General features: G+C 34.9%; 1 protein-coding gene across 1 annotated transcript in view; it reads left to right on the top strand.

Moving 5' to 3' along the window:
• LOC143235702 (regulating synaptic membrane exocytosis protein 2-like) overlaps nucleotides 1-19,680 on the top strand; it is a 138,318-nt gene that overhangs the window by 20,405 nt on the left and 98,233 nt on the right. Inside the window, exon 2 of the mRNA XM_076473915.1 lies at nucleotides 11,095-11,299. Within this exon, the coding sequence (XP_076330030.1) occupies nucleotides 11,095-11,299 (205 nt within the window). The remainder of the gene's footprint in view (nucleotides 1-11,094; nucleotides 11,300-19,680) is intronic.

The following is a 19,680-nucleotide window of genomic DNA, read 5'->3' as shown; positions in this document are numbered from 1 at the left end:
ATATTGAGTATTTGTTCTGAATAGTTCCCGTGAAAAGTAATTTTTTTATTAAAATGAAAAATACTTTCCCTTGTCTTAAAGTTTCTTTGTGTGATCCCTAAAATCTCCTAAATACATTTCGAATTTGTTTTTTTTTTCAGTAAAATTGGTAGTTATTTTATGTAACTTAATTCAAAACGGGAATGGTAAATCTGACCGGCCTCATAACCACCAAAAAAAAAAAAAATCGAAATCTAAATTACCGTTTTTCTTTTTATAACGACTTTATATTGTAATATAAAACTACACTCGTTTTTCCTAAATATCTCTTAAGTCTGTAATAGTATACATCTATTTATAATTGAATTTTATTGTTTTATTGCCCTTTGAACTGTGACTAACTACTGACCGCGCGCTTTTAAGTTGTAAATCACTTGGAGGAACGTGCAACTCACGTTAAGCTATTGAATTAAATTACGCACGAGATTCTACAACTAGTACAAGCAGCTTGCGTGCGTGTCTCGTGAAACATTTTTATTTTATTATTATTGCCCTATCCCCCAAAGTGGCACAGCGGCATGTCTTCCAACTTAAAACGCTAGCAACCGGATTTCAATAGCCAATGTGGGCTATCTGCTGTGTCCACCGCCGGGGATCGAACCCTGGATATACCAGCATAGTCTATTATTTTATAAACTTATGGTAGATGTAACTGTATTTTACAGATACCTCTAAATTTTCTTTAAGTTGACGAGGTTTGTTAATTCATTTTCCGTTGTTCCTTGTGTTTTTGTATGGGGTTTTCTGAGTTTTACAAATGCACTTAGTACATAATTACAAACTCGTGATGACGATAAACCGACTTGAAGTAAAAAATGTTTACTCAAAACGGCTGGTATAGGTATTAAAACTTTAATTAAAATAAAGTGCAGAACAACGGTTCGACCTTCTTAGGTCATTTTCAGGTTGACAAGGAGAGTTTGCTGTTGTTGCAAACTCCGAGTAAAATTGACATTTAACTGTTCAGAACATGACGTTATACAACACGTCATTTGAAAGATGAAACCTTGAGTTTTTATTGGATATAGGTAATATATAATTAAACGTAAGAGTGAACTATTGACAAATTAGGAAAGAAAGGATGTGAGGGTAGGTGTTGCATGAGGGGTCTGATTTTCTATATGATAGCTCTGTAACGAAACAACATTGAGGACTATAGTAAATGCCATTTATCTGAGCAATGATAATTTTATAGAGTAAGTTACGTTTAATTTCATATTTTTTCAAGGGATGATGACACGCCAAGAGAAAATGTGTCACGTGTGTCACACAAGGGGAAACTCAGAATTTTTTAAGATATTTCCTTATAGAATTAAGAACTTAAAACTTATACTATTAATATATGAATTATTAGCTAAGATTTAATGTTATTCTAATTAGTATAACAAACAAAAATATAGTTTAATAAAATTTTGAAAGTAAGACACTAAAACTTTGTGTCATGCGCAGTAACAAATACCCAGGTGTATCGGGATATACTAATAATTTAAAATCTGGCATACTGTTACTTGATAATGAGAGACTGTGATAACTGTGATAACCAAACATACTAATTCTATAGGAGTAATTCTGCTAATATTTTAGGACTGGGCGTACGAATACTTTAAGGGCACGCATGTTATTATTTGAAATAAAAACAGAAATGTTTCAAGAAATATACATGTAATACTCTTGGAACAAGGAAGCTTATGCTTTAGAATCAATCATGCTGGTCCGGCATGGCCAGGTGGTTAAGACACTCGACTCATAATTCGAGAATTGCGGGTTCGAATGCTCGTCACACGAAACGTGATCGCCCTTTCAGTCGTGGAGGCATTATAAAGTGACGGTCAATCCCACTATTCGTTGGTAAAAGAGTAGTCCAAGAGTTGGCGGTGAGTGGTGATGTCAAACTACCTTTCCTCTAGTCTTACACTACTAAATTAGGGACGGCTAGCGCAGACAGCCCTCGTGTAGCTTTGCGCGAAATTCAAAACAATAAATCATGCTAATACTTTTAGATCGGACGCACTAATACTTCAGATTCAAGCTTAGTAGTTTGTTTTTAAAGATCAGACATATTAATATTAAAAAAATAGACATTACTGTTACTTTAAAGTTACAAATACATAAATGAGGATCAAATAGTTTAATATATTAGGATGAAACACGTAAGTATTTTAAAATCAGATATGGTTATACTCTAGAAATGGACATGCCAGTTCTTTTGAATCAAGCATGACAATACTTCAACCACATAATAATTTACAAAGTATGTTAGGCCATTAATACATTTAGTATTCTAACTAAATTTATTAACGAACATATACATGTAATCTTGCCATATACGTAGGCCTTGGTTTCTAATAGTGATAAAAATACATAGGGTTTAAGCATGCTACATCGATTTTACTTAGAATTTACTATTCATTATAATCGACGTCGTAACTTCTGGTTGTGCTATATCTGACACTGATGCATTTTGACAACAACCTTGCAGCGTAGTTTCGTCACAAAAGATTCCGTCATGTACAAAGCACACTATTCCTACCTCTCTACTTTCAACAACTCACTTACTGTGTGAATACGACTATCATATTGTTGCACATACATTAACAGGTATCATGTCCATTTACTTGAGTGGTATGTCTTTGTACTGAATAAAATGAATACTTGTTTTATCCTCCAGATGTATTGAGAAATGTAACGGTTGAAGGGGGTGGGGGTATAACAGGAGGTGATCTTGTGTTTAGATAGATATTCTTTTATTATATTCCATACTTTTGTCTGCAACACATGGACAGCTGTAAACACTGACCTTTGTGTTTGTGAAGTCTCGGATTTTACAAAACGTCACGCCACACTTTGCTTGTCACGGCTTTGGTATAAATTATTTCTGAAAGATCCTCTCAACGTTATTATTGGATATTTTACGTCAAAAGGGGCTGTTATATATACTTCCAAAAGGGCTGTTATATATACTTCCAAAAGCGATAATTTTTCGGGAACATCATACTACCTTCGAAAGGCTAATCAGTGTCAAAATGTAATAGTCGTTATCCACGCAGCCGCTCTCCTAAATCGAGAACAAGGCTGTTAATGCCAACAAAAACAATGGAATCGTATTACTGTTATGTTTTGATGTACGCTAATGATACACGATACCAAAAATATCAATGTCCCACAGCGTTTCTACAAACTCTAACAGTAAGGAAATAAATTTACACAGGTCTCGCCTAATAGTAGTAATAGGACCTGAGCCTATGCAACCTAGTCCTGGGCCAAAATAAGACTATATGAAATTTTTTATGCTAAATTTTAGATGTTAAACATGCCTTTGAAGTCAATAATCCTAGCTAGTCTGAATAAAATCTGCGTTTAAATACGTAATATTATAGTGAATATAGCTGAAACTGGCCAATTAACACAGTAGTGCAGGCATACTAGGGTGAAAGTCAATAGTGTTTGAGACACAGAAAGAATTAGATCAGTTCCAATTTTTGCCAACGTAGGATTGTTCCATTGTAATTCATGTTCAAGTGATAAGCATTCACCTTCCATGACAGAAAACGTTTGTAAAATTTTCAAAGTAACAAAGATGTTCCAGATGACATGTTAATCCTTTGTAGACCTCTTTAAATCTAAACTTTATACATGTATAACAAATCATTTCTTTGTTGTTAGTTTGAGCGATTTAAAATATTTGGTGTCCGTCATCTCCCTATCAATGGGTAGGCCTTAAGTGAGTACATGTAATCTCCCAGAAACCAAGTAATATATATTAAAACTATTATGATGCCTCAAATCGTCAAATTCTGTTCAAACAAAACTAAATAATTAATAATGAATACCGAAATAAAAAATCACAAATGTGATAATGAATGTAGTACTTTCCAGACTTGCAATTTTATGCCTATGTCTATGCTACAAAATGCGACAGATGACCTGCCTTAAAATATCATGTACTTTGTGGTCAATAGAAGAACTTGTAGTCTGTAATAAGGTATTTTGTAAATTGTAGACTTAAATGTTTCTGACTGATTACAGTAACATCACCCATTGAAATGAAATATCGGGTAAAGCAACTAAATAATTTGTCCACCCAGATTCCTTCAGGCCTTTGCTATATAATCGCTATCGTCTGTTTAGGATAGGCGTATACGCGATGCGTTTTGAGCCTCATTTCGGTTTTATAGAATGAGGCAGGAGTAGAGAGAATTCTTATACATTGTATTCCACTGCGACTATCACGTGGCATGTTGCTTAACATATTAAAAATCGTTTTTATATAAAATGCTCAACCCTGTATACGTAAGCTATAGATCAAAATTAGTTGATATCACTTTATAAAAATGTGGTGGTGATATGAATTTTCTATATACCAGTCACACGATGTAAGTTATAGCAAATATGACGTATTGGGTTGAGGAATAATTCGTGAGCGTTTTTTTCAAGTTAAAAAAAATATTCATAAATCAAACGCTTTCGCAAAATATTTCATGTCATTTGGTAGATAATTTTTGCTCTAATAGATGGTGTGTTTGATTTTCATATGTCTTTAATTTTTGCTTTCACTTTCAGCTCATTAAATGTCAAGTGGACAAAATCGAGCATTTTCGACACCATCTGCTTTTCGCATTTAATTTCTTGCAATTTCGTTTAAAACAATGCATACTATATACCTAGGTATTACATGAAATAAAGTATCATAATAAATGTTTTGGGTGTAATGTGTTCATGCATTGAAGTATTGTATAGTCTTGCATGTAATGCTTAAACGAAATTATTTAAAAACGCTCACGAATTATTCCTCAACCTAATATTATTCTCTACGCGACTACCTTTTCAGTTAACAGTGTTTTCGGTCGTAACCCTACTAAAGCCTATGGAAAATGAGTTAGTCTACACGTAAATATATTTACATGAACTTTTACGAAAGAGATATTTTCTAAGCATTCGTAAGCCTTCATAAAAATGAGAAGTTTAAAACATTTATTTTTTTTATCACATCTATCTATCGTTGTCTATGCGAGTAGAAAAGGTCTATCATATCGAAATGTCCCCCGCTAGTACAGCGGTAAGTCTACGGATTTACAACACTAAAATTAGGGGTTCGATTTCCATCGGTGGACTCAGTAGATAGCCCGATGTGGCTTTGCTATGAGAAAACACACACATATATCGAAACATAGGAAAAAGAAATACAACGAAAGAGAACTTAATGTTTTTGTAATGTTAAGTGACATTTCGCAGGTTATATACGAGCTTTGGATCATCTCACAACAACTTCCATATTATAATGTTGCATTCTTTTACCATGTAATTGATATGAACAGACGAAATCGGTCGTTAAAAAATAATTTGTTCCAGTATGCACTAAGGCCGAAATTCGTTTATAAAAAGTAAAAGCGTTGAAATTAACAGTGTGCAGTATTGTTTGTTCGTTTTCGGATATACGCCTACAGTTATTAAACAGATGTTTACGATAGCCGTCTCTATTTTGAAGTTATAATCTACAGTGAAGGTCAACAACCACCAACATCTTGTTGTGGGCTGTTCTTGTATAACTGAATGATGACATTTGATCGTCACCCTTATAAGACATAAATGCCCCCCAAACTGCGAAGCGTGATTTATCTTTATTTATGTATTTCTTTTCCTTCCGATAATAGAACGAGATATGTGGATTCATAGTATAGCACGTGAAACTGGGCATGCTTGGCCCAGTACACAGAAATTCTAGACCTTTTGTTTATATCGTACCGCAAAGGTTCGTCAGTTTTGAATTTCGCACAAAGCTACACGAGGGCTATCTGCGCTAGCCGTCCCTAATTTAGCAGTGTAAGACTAGAGGACAGGCAGCTTGTCATCACCACTCACCGCCAACTCTTGGGCTGCTATTTAACTAACGAGTAGTGGGATTGACCGTTACATCATAACGTCCCCACGGCTAAAAGGGCGAACATGTTTGGTGTAAACTGTATGTAAATAAGAAATAAGTGTTTTTTAAATATATATATTTTTGCAGAATACACAATGCACATCACTATTGGTAACAATCGTCAGTCATAAGTAAAAAAAACAACATGATAACAACAATGGGATTTTTAAAGTCTAATATTTTAAATATTAATAGCAAAGTTAAGTATTAGCTTTTTAATGTTACGCAAAAATACGATCTCGACAGCTGGATCTTTCTTCTTCAAGAGCAAACTTTATCCCTTAAACTTTCGGTTAATTGGGCATCGTTTTTTTGTTTTTTTTGTGTGTGTTATATTAATTTCTTGAACCTACATGATTTTCGTAACACAGTGGCACAGCGTTTGTGTGTGGACTCACACCGCTAAAAACCGGGTTTCGATACTCGTGTGGGAAGAGCAGAGATAGGCTATTGTGTAGCTGGGTGCTTTATTCAAAACAATCACAGTCACTCAACCGAAGATCAGAGCTTTTAAATGTTGTTATCAGTACTAGTCGTAAGTCTCATAATAATGGTAACAGTAATAAATCTAGGCTTTTGTGTAATTATAACGTTAAGCTTAGGTTTTGAAAATCATATTATCTTCATGACTGGCAATGGTACTAAGCGTAAGCTTTTGATTACTAAAAACAGTATCAATTTCTGTAGCTATTCTTTTCACAAGTTTATAATTTTTCATCATTTGTTGATAACTATATATATCATAAATATATTTAAAAGACTTGAGCTTTATTTCGAGGAATAGGTAAGATGGGATTCAATATGGTTAATAATGGTTTTGAAGATTGAAAATACCATCTTAATAAAGCCTCATTTAGAATAATAAATGTTTTCTTTGTCAAGTGACTTGTGTTTAATATACGTTTGTTATATCTAGGAGCCAAGAAATTTTAGTTCACACCACATTTAGTTGTTGTTCCGTCAATTTCATAATATAAATAACGTCACGTCTGAACCACCGTTATGTCTGTCGTACCACAGTCTGCCAGAATAGACCTGATATGATGTTGGCGAAAGCCTCGTTGTCACTGGATATATATACATTTTTCTTCAGTGACGCTCACAATTGATTACTTTTACACAACTCTGCTACAGAACTTTTTTTTTTGGCGGGGCAGGTATGATATTACTAGCATTTAAACAAATGTGTGTCTTAAATATTACACCGAATGTTAAGTACGTACAATTTAAAATACTTAGGTAATAAGAAATCATTAAAAATACGATATATGTATATTAATAATTCAATGGATTATAATGCACAAACTCTACGAACATATTTGTTGGATATAAGATATATCCATGTACTGTTTCTCCTAGGAAAAGAAAATATTTGCGATAAACAGACTGGCGCGATATGATACAAATGCTGTTATCCGTATCTGTCTTGAGATACGGAGCCATGGTTCGATGTTTCCCGACTTGCGATGCAGCTTTCCATTAAGCTTAGATCGGCGATAGCCTTTACTGGCGACCACAGAGATGTCTGCAGCTGTACTGCTGACGTCACGCAATATTAGCACGCGCTGCACCAAAAGCCAAATCACTGATGGACCAAAGCGTCACACAGCAGCTCATGAACGGTGCTGTAGTGCTTCTTGTGCTGCGGTATAGTTCTTGGCGAGTGTTAGGAGACGTGATAGTTTAACAGAATGACGCATTGTCGGAAAAATGATGTTTTTTTATTTGACCAGTAGACTTCTGATAAGTCGCCGATAAGAGAAAGGACGTCATGCCTATGTGAACAACCTGACAATTGTTCTAATGAATTTGAACAAACAAGAAATTAAATTCTCAGAGTACAATTAATTTAAAGCTGTGCACTTAGTACTTGTGCTTACCTCTTAAGAGTTTTACGTCTTTAGTGCATAATCAAATATAATTCGTATGTTTCAAGATTAAATGTTAAATTCTACATAAATAAAATAATTTTAGTTTAAAGTAAAAATAACCTTCAAATTAATTTAAACGTGATTTCATTTCTATGATAACTTGTGTCAAATTTATAACACATGTCTTTCACGATTGGTTGATGATTAATGAAAACAGTTGAAATGCTCACATACCCTAAATATAAACTATATATAGATATTATACCTCATATAAATATGTTTTCTCTTTTTCTGTAATGATTATCATAACGAAGATGCGTTTCAGCAATAAACAAACAAACAAAAAGTAAGATTTACTCACTTATTTTGCAAGATGTGCAGTTGCACCTGTTGAAATTGAACAAAATAGGACTCGAACGGTTGTGAATGGGCAGTTGTTACTATTAAAGAACACGTGCACAAATAAAAATTGAAGTGAAAAAGACATGTGAAAGTATAGAAACTTGTTGACACATAATAGCCTGTCTTTATTTTATTTTAGAATACTGTACACGGTATTAAGTATTTATCTACTTTAGACTAACTAGTTTCAAAATCGCTATGAGCTTGAATATTCGAATAACTAGGAATGAACTGTTCGATAAATTTTAATGTTTCAAGAATAATTAGCACTTGCAAATTAAAAAAAAAAAAACACGTGGAAATATGTTTCTATCGGTCTCCCAAAGAATTTAAAACAGGTTTAATAGATTAATATTTTTCAATATATCTTTTAAAATTGTAAAATAAAATTTATAAAAAATTGATGGTTAACTTTACTAACTAAATTAACTAGCCTTAATAGATAGGTTTCAAGTATGTTTTTAAAGCATGTAAATGGATATAATATCAGCTAAACTTTGTGTTTACGTGCTCAAACTCACCTTATAGTCTCTGTAATTATCCCGGCGTCTCAACGGTGCTCCTTAGATAAGATGATGACTCAGTCAGTAAGCCAAATTGATAAATTTTTCTTCTTTTATGTATTTCCTACTACATCATTATACACGCTTGTTATACGTTTCGTAAGTTAATGATTTTAAATTCGATGTTTTAAATATCTGTGTTACATAAAGTAATTTAAATCTATGGTATAAGCACGTGGTTAATCAAGTATTGTCATAAAAACATATGTAAACAGAGTACAAAAATTTAAATGATAATAATATTGTACTAATTAGTACAATGAATATTTGTAAATATACTAATTACCATAATAATTACAATGTCACAAAACATTTTGAAAATTACTTATTGGACTTAATAAGCAAAGCTTTGTTTTCTGTAAAGAATTTGAAGCAGGTGTATTAACTCAAACATTTTAAAGTGTTTTGGAGAATAATGAAAAATGATGAATTCAGTGTCTTACAACAAAATCTAACTAAACTTTATATAAAGGCTACTGAATGATTTATTAATATTCTTTAGTAACTGTTCATTTTAAAAAAATGTTTTGTGAAATAGTACACTTTGTTTAATTGGTTTGTTTTGAATTTCGTGCAAAGCTACACGAGGACTATATGCAATAGCTGTCCCTAATTTAACAATGTAAGACTAGAGAGAAGGCAGGTAGTCATCATCACCCACCGTCAACTTTTGGGCTACTCTTTAACAAGGAATAGTGAGATTGACTGTCACATTATAACGGCACCACGGCTGATAGGGCAAGCATGTGTAGTGTGACAAAGATTCAAACCTGCAACCCTCAGATTGTGAGTCAAGTGCCTTAACCACCTGACCATGCTGGGCCAAGCACTTTGTTTAAAGTCACTTTATTTTAGTTCAAGAAAAGTGTTCTTGCATGGCCAGGCGGGTTAAGGCGTTCGACTCGTAATCTGAGGGTCATGGGTTCCAATCCCTGCTGCACCAAACACGCTTGCCCTTTCAGCCATGGAGGTGTTATAATGTTTTCAGTCAATCCCAATATTCGTTGGTAAAATAGTAGCCCAAGAGTTGGCAGTGGGTGGTGATGACAGTTGCCTTCCCTCTTACATTGTCTTACACTACTAAATTAGGGATGGTTAGCACAGATAATCCTCATGTAGCTTTGCACAAGATTCTAACCAAACCAATTGAGAAGAGTACTATCATATGAAAGCCACATTGGACTATCTGCTGTGTTACCTAGAGGAATCAGCCCCGCTAGTGTGGTACACTGTCACCTGAAAGTGGTGATCTTTTAATTTAAATGCTATTCATGTGAACATATCAACTCATTTAAACTCATAAAACTTTTATATAAACACAATCAAAATTACCAAAACACATAAAACTTATAATGAGTGTAGTAAGTGAAAATATAAAACTAAAATAAACATTTTTGATATAACACAAATTTTTAAAAAATGTACTTCATCAAATATCTATAAATAATTTTATTTTTTATTCTACATTGTACCTAAAATCACTTTTTTATTTTTCGTTCCTTTTTCTTACATTATTCTGAAGTTTTGTTTCTTTCTGAAAATTCAGTAATATGTGTTTTTCTTGTAGCAAAGCCACATCAGGTTATCTGCTAAGTCCACCAAGGGAAATCAAACCCCTGATTTTAGAGTTTTAAATCTGTAGACTTACTGCTGTACCAGCATAGAACCGAAAGTAAGACAAAATTGTATGTGTGATTTCTTACAAAATGCAGAAAATATGCAATATATTTTAGATATTTTACTATATTCTGTGACATAATTCTCAGTGGAAAAGCTGCATATCTACAAATTTATAATGTTGAAATGTGGGGTTCGGTTCCCCGAGGTGGATACAGCACATATCTTAGTGTGGCTTTGCTGTAAAACAAACTGTCACAGTAGATTAGGCTCATATATGAGCTAATTATAACACCTTTATTGATGCACCTATCATGAACTGCATAGTTTAACTTTTGGAACTTTTTAAAGCCTATGCAGCATTCTACATACTGACATTTTAAGAGGAGAGATTCTTTTAGGAAATCCACCCTCTAGATATGTATAGCCATTTGGTGAAATGTGTGGATTTTAGAAAAATAAAACACAGATTTGAGTAATGTTCAAGCAAGCCAAATGTTAAAAAAAGAAAAAAGAGAAAAGTCCCGTTAATACCTACAAAATGGTGGTAATAACTTTTACCTACAGTCGATAAACAATTAAATTTATTTTCACTTACTCATCCACGAGACTTCAAATAATACATAAACATTTACATACTGATAACAGTAAACTGACTTGCTCCTTCTTTTCCTTTGTTCAGGAAAAAACAAGACGAGGTGAAGTTACTAGAAAGTGCTATCCAGAAGCGAAAGGAGGAACACCTGAAGCTTGGAATTGAATTAGATGCTACCTGTGAGTTGTGTTTAAAAACTAAATTTGCAGATGGAATTGGACATATTTGTAATTACTGCAATGTTCGCTGCTGTGCTCGATGTGGAGGCAAAGTTACCTTACGATCTAATAAAGTAAGTAATTATAGTCACAATTTTATTACCCTGCAGTTTTTGTTTTAAGTATAGTGGATATAAAGCCACACTTTTGTCTTAAAAAATACTTTACAACAGAAAGTAGGTTATGGATCTACAAAGGTTAAATTCATTGTGAGATTTACAAAAAATGTTGATATTGAATTTAAGTTGCCTCACAACTTAAGAAAATTAAATAAGCATTAATCTAAAATCTAGGTGAATTAAATAACTGTTCAGGCAGTGTGACTCTTCAGTCTAACAAAGGAACTAAAAATTAACACGTAGTAACAAAATACAAGTTATTGTAGTAATAAAAATTGCCAGCACCATGCCTTATAGATTATAGCAGTAGGTCTGAAGGTTTATAATGCCAATATCAAAACCTGGTTAAATATAGAACTATAAGCAAAAGAATATTTAGTAAAAAATAAGGCCAAGCCCAGTTCACTTAAGGATAACAAACTAGTTTATTTGTTTCTTAACTTTTGTTGTGGGTTACTTTCCTTTTCACACAATTATATACCTAAGTTCACAAATAACGTTTCTACTTTTAATAGGATTTCTCTGCTAACTGACTATTTAACTAGACTACATACAAACACTGAAAAAAAGTGATCATTCACTACCTTCTCTTAATTATTATTCATTACCCAAATAAGTATTTCACTTAACTAATTAATTGCTTACTTGTACTTATAATAATCCATGTCTAGATATTAACCAAAGGTATTATTCTTGATATCATTGTGAACTTTGTAGATATTGTAGGACTGCTTTTATGAACTTGCTTGATTGTAACATTGTGCACCTTCTAGCTAGTCTTAAGTTAAAACAAATGATAACGTAGCTTACAAAGTTGCCTCTTCCTATATTGTGAAGCCCTTGAACAATATTTAAACAAAAACAGAACAGTAAACTATTTTGCTTATTCACCAAGTCATTTTGGTGGTTTTCTCTCCTGAGGTCCATAGTATTTCAAATATAATATCTTGATCCTACATTTTCTGATATTGTTCTTATATGGCTAGTTGGCTTAAAAGAATATAGTGTTATCTCCCCACTATGTATTTTAGAAGATGGATGAAGAACTTTTGTAGTGTAGTAGTCTTTTTGGTTGCAAGAATCTTGTACATTTCCAAAAATAATGATGTTTCAAAGTTCTGTCTGTTATTTGAATCTGTTTCCATAAGTACTCCAAATCTTGACACAAATTCATTAACAACTTACCTTGCTACAATTTATGCCTTCTGCTTAGGAACAGCATTCTGGCTGTTTGATGATATACTCCATCATAACCACAGTGTACTTATTTTCACTGTTATTCTGTTGCAGAAGACCAAGCATATCCACAGCAACTCTCTCCAGTAATGTTGCAACAGTGTTTCTGTAGTTGTCAGTACTGTTTCTTTCATTTACTTTTATACTCACAACATAGTTTACAGAATTTATATCAGTTTTCTATAGTTCTCAGGAACCAATCCAATAGAAGCACTCTCTTAGACTCTTCAGTATCTTTTTAACACATGTGTCAAGTTGTTGAAAAGTTCTGGAGATGATAAAGTACTACAGAAATTAGAGACTGTAGAAGTACAAACTGTAATCATTGTCTCTGTCCACTGGTATCTTCTTATTTCTAATAGAACAAACCTTCACATGAGTATATTGAATCCCACTGTGCTTAATACATTTTTGTATTCAAGCTATATAGAGCAACTGTCATCTGTGTATCTCAGGACAGTTTCTGTGGGTATTAAACCTTTACTAATAAAGCAAAGAATAATGTTTCACCCTTCATAGGTTAACAAAGAGAGAGTTTGCAACTCTCTTTTTCACTTCTTTCAATTGTGTTATGGACTATATTAGTTCATCATCATTTGTGGATATAACATCTTGAATTTTATTCTGTTGTGCTTTAGGTTAGTAGTTTCTACTATCTCTTTACCTCTTTTTACAATATTTACATTCTTCACTAATACATAGTCTTTAGATAATGCATACAAGGTGATGTATGATGTTAAAATTGTACATGTAGAGTTTTTGGAGCCACCTTGCTATCTGACTGTCTGCTGCAAAATTTTATCAGCAACTACAATACTGAATTGTGTGTTCAGGGTATCAATATTTGTTTTTGTAGGTAATGATGGGAATGACTTAGAACTCAACCAACACTATGTTCCAAGCTGTTTGATACCTCAGTTTCAGGGTACTTCAAAGAGAGCACAATCCATTACTCACTGAAATGTAACAGTTTCATTATATAATCCAAATGATAACACAGCCACAATCTGTTTTTGAAGTAAATGTTATCTTCTGTTTATTTTCTTCATCATCTCATACTTAACAATTTCTGCTCTTAAAATCCAATTTTTAAAGCCATTCTGATTCAGACAGAATCCAAAGTAGAGTCAATCCTTGGCAGTGGATAGGCATGCTTCTATCATTCTTTGTTTCTTTATGTTCATTTCCTCGATTCTTTGTAACTAGTTGTCTTATTAATCTTTTCACTTCTTTTAGACTAGAGTCAGTGAGAGGTTAAACTTTAAATGCTACTTGACATGGAAATCCTATAACTTCTAGATGGTGGTCTTAGTTGGATTCAAATTTAATCACCAACTGTAGAGTTTCTTTTAAAGACATATTTCACCTTTGCTTTAATGTGACTGTCACATCTTTGGTTGTTATAGCCCCCTGTGGCAACAAGTCCACCATTTCATGCTCCTGGTAAAGTCGCTGGACAAGCCTTATCAAATATTATGCAAGTTTCACTAAGATTTTATCTTCCTTCCATATGCTGTTGTTGGACTTTGCTCTGTATATTTGTTTTTTATGTATGACTCTGAACCTGTTGAATGAAACAGCAAGCACTGCTAATATTGTTGTTATGGTTCTTAGCTATAAGATTACTTAATATCATTAAAGTTGATCTTTTTAACTGGGAAGAAAGATACAAAGCTTGTTGTTCACTATTCCATCTATTCACTTTGAAGATAATTTTAAATTGAGTCTTATATTCTTTCTGTGGTACCTTTCCATCATAGTCAGTTGATTTCTCAATTGGGCAACATTGTTGAACTGGCCAGCTATATTCTGGAGGTAGATTTGGTAGTGTAATACATGGCTGGAGTAATACAGAACAATTCTGCAGTAACAGATGGTACAACAATTGTGATAAAGGTGTAAATCAAGTTGGTTAGGTTGTTCTATTCCATATTCAACAGTAAATGGTGTTTAAGTTGGAATTCATAGGCAGATGCAGGAAGTGTTTCTGCTTTGATCTTTACATTTACCACTTCTTTTCCAAAATATTATGCTTTCATGTTCTTTTCTACCTATTGATATTGCTGTTATAACATTTCTGTAATTCACCATTTTTTTTTTCTGTGTTTTTTCAGTGTTGCTGTAATGCCTCTTAATATTGCCAATTCTTTCATGGATCTTGTCTTCAGATTTATGTTTTGTCTCAATTCTTCTTTAAATATTATTTCTCTTTCTTATAATCCCTGTCATAAATCCCCATATCGTACTTCTTGATATTAATTTTACTTTTTATTTTTTCTTCTAATTTTCTATCTATTTGTTATTGATTCTTGTTTTTTAATTTCCTGTCTCTTTCTTCTTGATTTTCATTGTGGAAAATAAAATAATAATGTAGTCTGAGAAAGAGTTTTTTTCTTTCTGACATGTAAAAAATTCTTAAGCGATATGAAAAAAAGATGAACATTATTTTTGAAATCCACATAGCTGGATTATAGAAAATCTATTATTAAACTGAACTTTCATGATTTTTAAATTTGTAGTCATGTAATATTTGTTAAATATAAAGTCAAGTCCAATTCACATAGCAATAATAAATTACATTATTTCCTTCATAATGTTTGCTACTGACTACTTTTGCTTGTACAGAATTTTGCTCCCCAGTGGCACACAGCAGTATGTCTGCAGACTCACAACACAAGAGAAAGGGTTTCGATACCTGTGGTGGGCAGAGAACAGATATCCTATCGTGTAGCTTTGTGCCTAATTACATACTTAAATACGTACAAGACTTTAAATGAGTGCAAAGAGGTCACATGGTCAGTCACATAGACTAACAATGTGTTGAAAGAGATATTTAATTCTAAAGACTAAGGTATTAATTATCTGACCGTTAAATATTAACATACCTTATCTTCATTGACAAATACTTATGATTCAAGAGTACTGACATCCCTGTTGATAAATAAATAACATGATTGGCCACAAAGTATGTGTGCTTGATATCAAAGTATTAAACTTAATTATTCTAACTTATTAGTATGCTTTTTTCCATGGTTTTAACATATATGGTCCTAAAGTATTAATATTATACTTGATCCTAAAGCATGAGCATGCCTGATTTTAAGCTATTAAAATGGCAGACTTTAAAGTATTAATATTTATAGTTCTGGAATATAAGCTTGTTTGATCCTACATTGTAGCATCAAAAAAAGAATTAGTAAGACAGTTCCTATAGTATTTGTTGTCTTATCCGTAAGTGTTAACATGCCCGATTCTATAGCATAGCACAAATGATTCTAGAATACATTTATATGTCTGATCTTAAGCATCAGCATCCTTATTTTTAAAGTAATAACATTTAGCTCTTAACCCCTAGGTGTGGATTCGTGTATGTGGTGAGAGGACCTCCCAGGGAAGTTTGTGTTCTTTCAGTTTACCTTCTCTGGAATCTAAACATCTGCCCACGTTTGCCGTGCATGGCGACCTGTGAAGGGGAGAAGAGGTTCCTGGTGGTTGAGGGGCCCAACCCTAACACACCACTTTGTCCTTGAATTCCTGTAGACAGGCAGCCTTGGGGCGGCTTTCCTTGGGTCAGTCAGGTGGTCCACTTGGACTAGGGTCAACCAAGTACGTAAGTGTGTTGGATGTTCTCAACAGGTGTTGTGGACATTCTATCTGATGCTGGTGTTTCGGTATAGTGCTTACAAAACCATGGCATTGTTGCAGTGTTTTTGTTTGACATTGTAGTGCATCCCCTCATAGGGCTCCATGGTGGTTGGGGTCAGTGGGCACCAAAATTTCCCTTTTTTTATTATGGATTCTCCAAATAAACACTTAAATAAAATAGTGAAAAAACAGTCTATAGGTAAACGACCAAGTCTTGAAGATTCTGAGCAGCAATTTTCAACGTCTGTAACACCTGTTGTACCTTATTTTCTTATCCTACATTTTCTTTCAGACAAACGTTTAGGGAAATTGTCTCTCTTTTTCATTCAGAAGGGACTAGAGGGACTTTCTGGCTCTCCAAAGTCATTAAAAAGGCTTCGATCTGGTGACATATTGGTGGAATAATCCACATCTCAACACAGTGAACTCCTCTTGAATTCAAAGGCAATTGGGGATATCCCTTTTAATGCTACACCTCATGCTACTTTGAATTCATCACAAGGAGTTATTGTTGAGAGGGATTTGAAGAACATCCCCGAGTCTGAGATTCTTGCTGGTTTCTCCACTCAAGGAGTTTATGCAGTGAGGCATATCTCCACTCGCAAAGATGGAATTACGATGCTGACCAATATCCTTGTTCTGAATTTACATCACCGCATCCACCTGCCACCATCAAGGCAGGTTATCTTAATTGCAGGGTATGGTCATACATTCCAGTCCTTCTCTGATGTTTCCAGTGTCAGTGGTTCTGTCACTCAAAGACATCATGTCATGGTTCCTTGACGTATGCTCGTTGTGGTGACAAGGACCATGATGCCTATGAGTGTGAAACAGACCCTCATTGTGTCAATTGCAATTGCTCTCACCCATCCTACTTTTGTTGTTTCCCTAAATGGTTGGAAGAAAAATAGGTACAGCATTTGAAAATGATTCATAACATTATCCTGAGACTCAAAACTTGCTGCCCACCACCTCATCTTGGATGTATGCTGCTGCACTTTATTCCACAGCTACTGTGGGAGTGCAGACAGATCTCTCTGTGCCTCCTAAAGAATTGTTCTCCAAACATGGTTTAAAAAGTTGATGTGTCAAGTTCAACACCCATTTCTTTCCCTTATATACATTCCAACAAATCCCAAGGTCCACTTCCTTTGGTACTGGGTACAGGCATTTCCTCTGGTATATCTTCTTCTCCCACTCCAAGATGCAGAACGATCATTCATTCACGTCCTCAGTCACTGGAATCCCCTTCCAACTGCAAAGACCTGCCCAATCAACACAGGGCAGGATCCATGGAGGTCGATAGATTTCCCTCGAATAAGGACATTAAGGAAAAGAAACGTGGTTGTAAACAAAAGGTTTCTCCACCCAATTTGCCTACACCTAAATAAAAATGGCCACCTTGATACAATGGAACTGTCGAGGTTTATGTTCTAATCTGGATGGCAACAAAACACTGATTGCTTCCTACTATACTGTCTGTCTCTCCTTACAGGAAACATTTCTGAAACCTGCTGATACAGTCACCTTTCGGCAGTTTTCTTTATACAGAAATGACAGGCTTTGTGATGGATGAGTGTATGGAGGGGTGGCACTGCTGGTTGATCGGCATGTGCCCACCTGTCTTTGCCACCCCATCCTTGGAGACTGTAGCCACCTGTGTTTCCTTGGGTCGTACCATCACTGTTTGTTCTCTCTACCTGTTGCCTGGATAGACATATGTCCAATTAGACATTGATTGAACAGTTGCTGTCTCCATTTTTAATCCTGGGATACTGTAATGGACATAATCTCCTCTGGAGAAGTGCTGATATTGATAGGAGGGGTTGCTCTGTAGAGCGTATGCTCTCTGATCACAACCTTCCTCTTTTCAGTACTGGTTCTTCTACTTATTTCCACATGCCTAGTCAGTTTTTTACTGTTATTGATCTCTCAATTTGCTCCCCTTCATTACTTTTCCCATTTTTCTTGGAGGATTGACAGTAATCCAAGAGGCAGTGATCATTTTCCTATAATTTTGAGAGAGACTGGCTGTGGTCGATGCCACCCGTCCCGTGTGCTCCAGTGGAAGCTGAATCACACAAGCTGGCCCTCTTTCACTGCTCTCGCAGAACTTGATCCTGCCATCGTCTGTAAGCCATCAATAGACAACTGTGTGGCAGCAGTAACTGACTGTATTATACAAGCAGCTGCTCAATGTATTCCTAAAACCTCAACACGTATTCCACTATATCCTCTTCCATGGTGGAATCCTGCCTGCCATATGACATGGAAGGCTCAAAAATAGGCCTGGGATACTTTCTGTAGATAACCCACACTCTCGAGTCTCATTGCTTTCCAGCAGGCCCATGCACATACTCGATGGGTAAGACGTCAAAGCCAGAAGGAATTTTGGATTAAGTTCATAACTAGCATATCTTCTACTGCCAGTTCCAAAGTCATAAGGGACAAGATTTGAAAGGTCAGTAGGCAGTATAATTCTGTCTCCCTCTCGATCTTGCTCTCTGATGGCCAGGAAGTAGCTGATACCCAGAGCATCACCGATACTCTAGGTGAAAACTTTTGCTGGGTATCTAGCACTTCTGCTTCTTCCTCCATCTTTCAGCCACCAAAACTCTGGCAGAGTGATCACCTCTTTCCTTTCGAGCTGATTGTCTCTATGAGTATAATCATTTCTTTACACTGGTGGAACTCAAACTGGCTCTTCATCAGGTAGGCAGTACATCAGTTGGACCTGTGAAATGCTGCACCATCTTTCTTTTGCTTCTCTTGCTATTCCTCTGATTATTTTTAACCAGATCTGGCAGGAGAATGTTTTTCCTGATGCCTGGCGACAGGCTATTGTCCTACCTTTCTCAAAGCCTGGGAAGGATCCCAAGATTCCTTTACTCTACTGTCCAATTGCTTTGACGAGCTGTCTCTGGTTAATGCTTGTCTTGTTTGGTTCCTCGAATTAAACAACCTCCTCTTGCCCACCCAGTGTGGGTTTAGACGACAGCACTCCACCACGGACCACCTGATTCGACTTAAAACATCAATCAGAGAAGCCTTTCTCAAATGACAATATCTTGTATCAATAGTCTTTGACATTGAGATAACTTATGATACAACATGGAGGTATGGCGTTTTGACCTCCATATATATATGGGTTGTGTAGCCATTTGCACATTTTTATTAAACATTTTCGAATGAACAGGAGATTCTAAGTTTGTGTGGGTTCGACAATTTCCTGTTCTTTTCTACAGGAACTTGGAGTCCCTCAGGTCTTTGTTGTCAGTGTCACACTTTTCAGTATAAAAGTTAATGCCATCACTGAACAACTCCCTCTCACTGTTGCAAACGGGTTCTATGTCAACAAGTTTCACATCTCATGTCAGTCGTCGAACATGAGGTATATTGAGTGGCAGCTACAGACTGCCCTCAATCATTTGCTGAAGTGGACTGCAGCAAAGGGG

The sequence above is a fragment of the Tachypleus tridentatus genome, chromosome 12 (genome assembly GCF_004210375.1).
Source record: "Tachypleus tridentatus isolate NWPU-2018 chromosome 12, ASM421037v1, whole genome shotgun sequence".
In the NCBI taxonomy this organism is placed as follows: domain Eukaryota; kingdom Metazoa; phylum Arthropoda; class Merostomata; order Xiphosura; family Limulidae; genus Tachypleus; species Tachypleus tridentatus.
The sequence above is the reverse complement of the archived record's forward strand: the minus strand, read 5'-3'. Positions and strand labels throughout refer to the sequence as shown.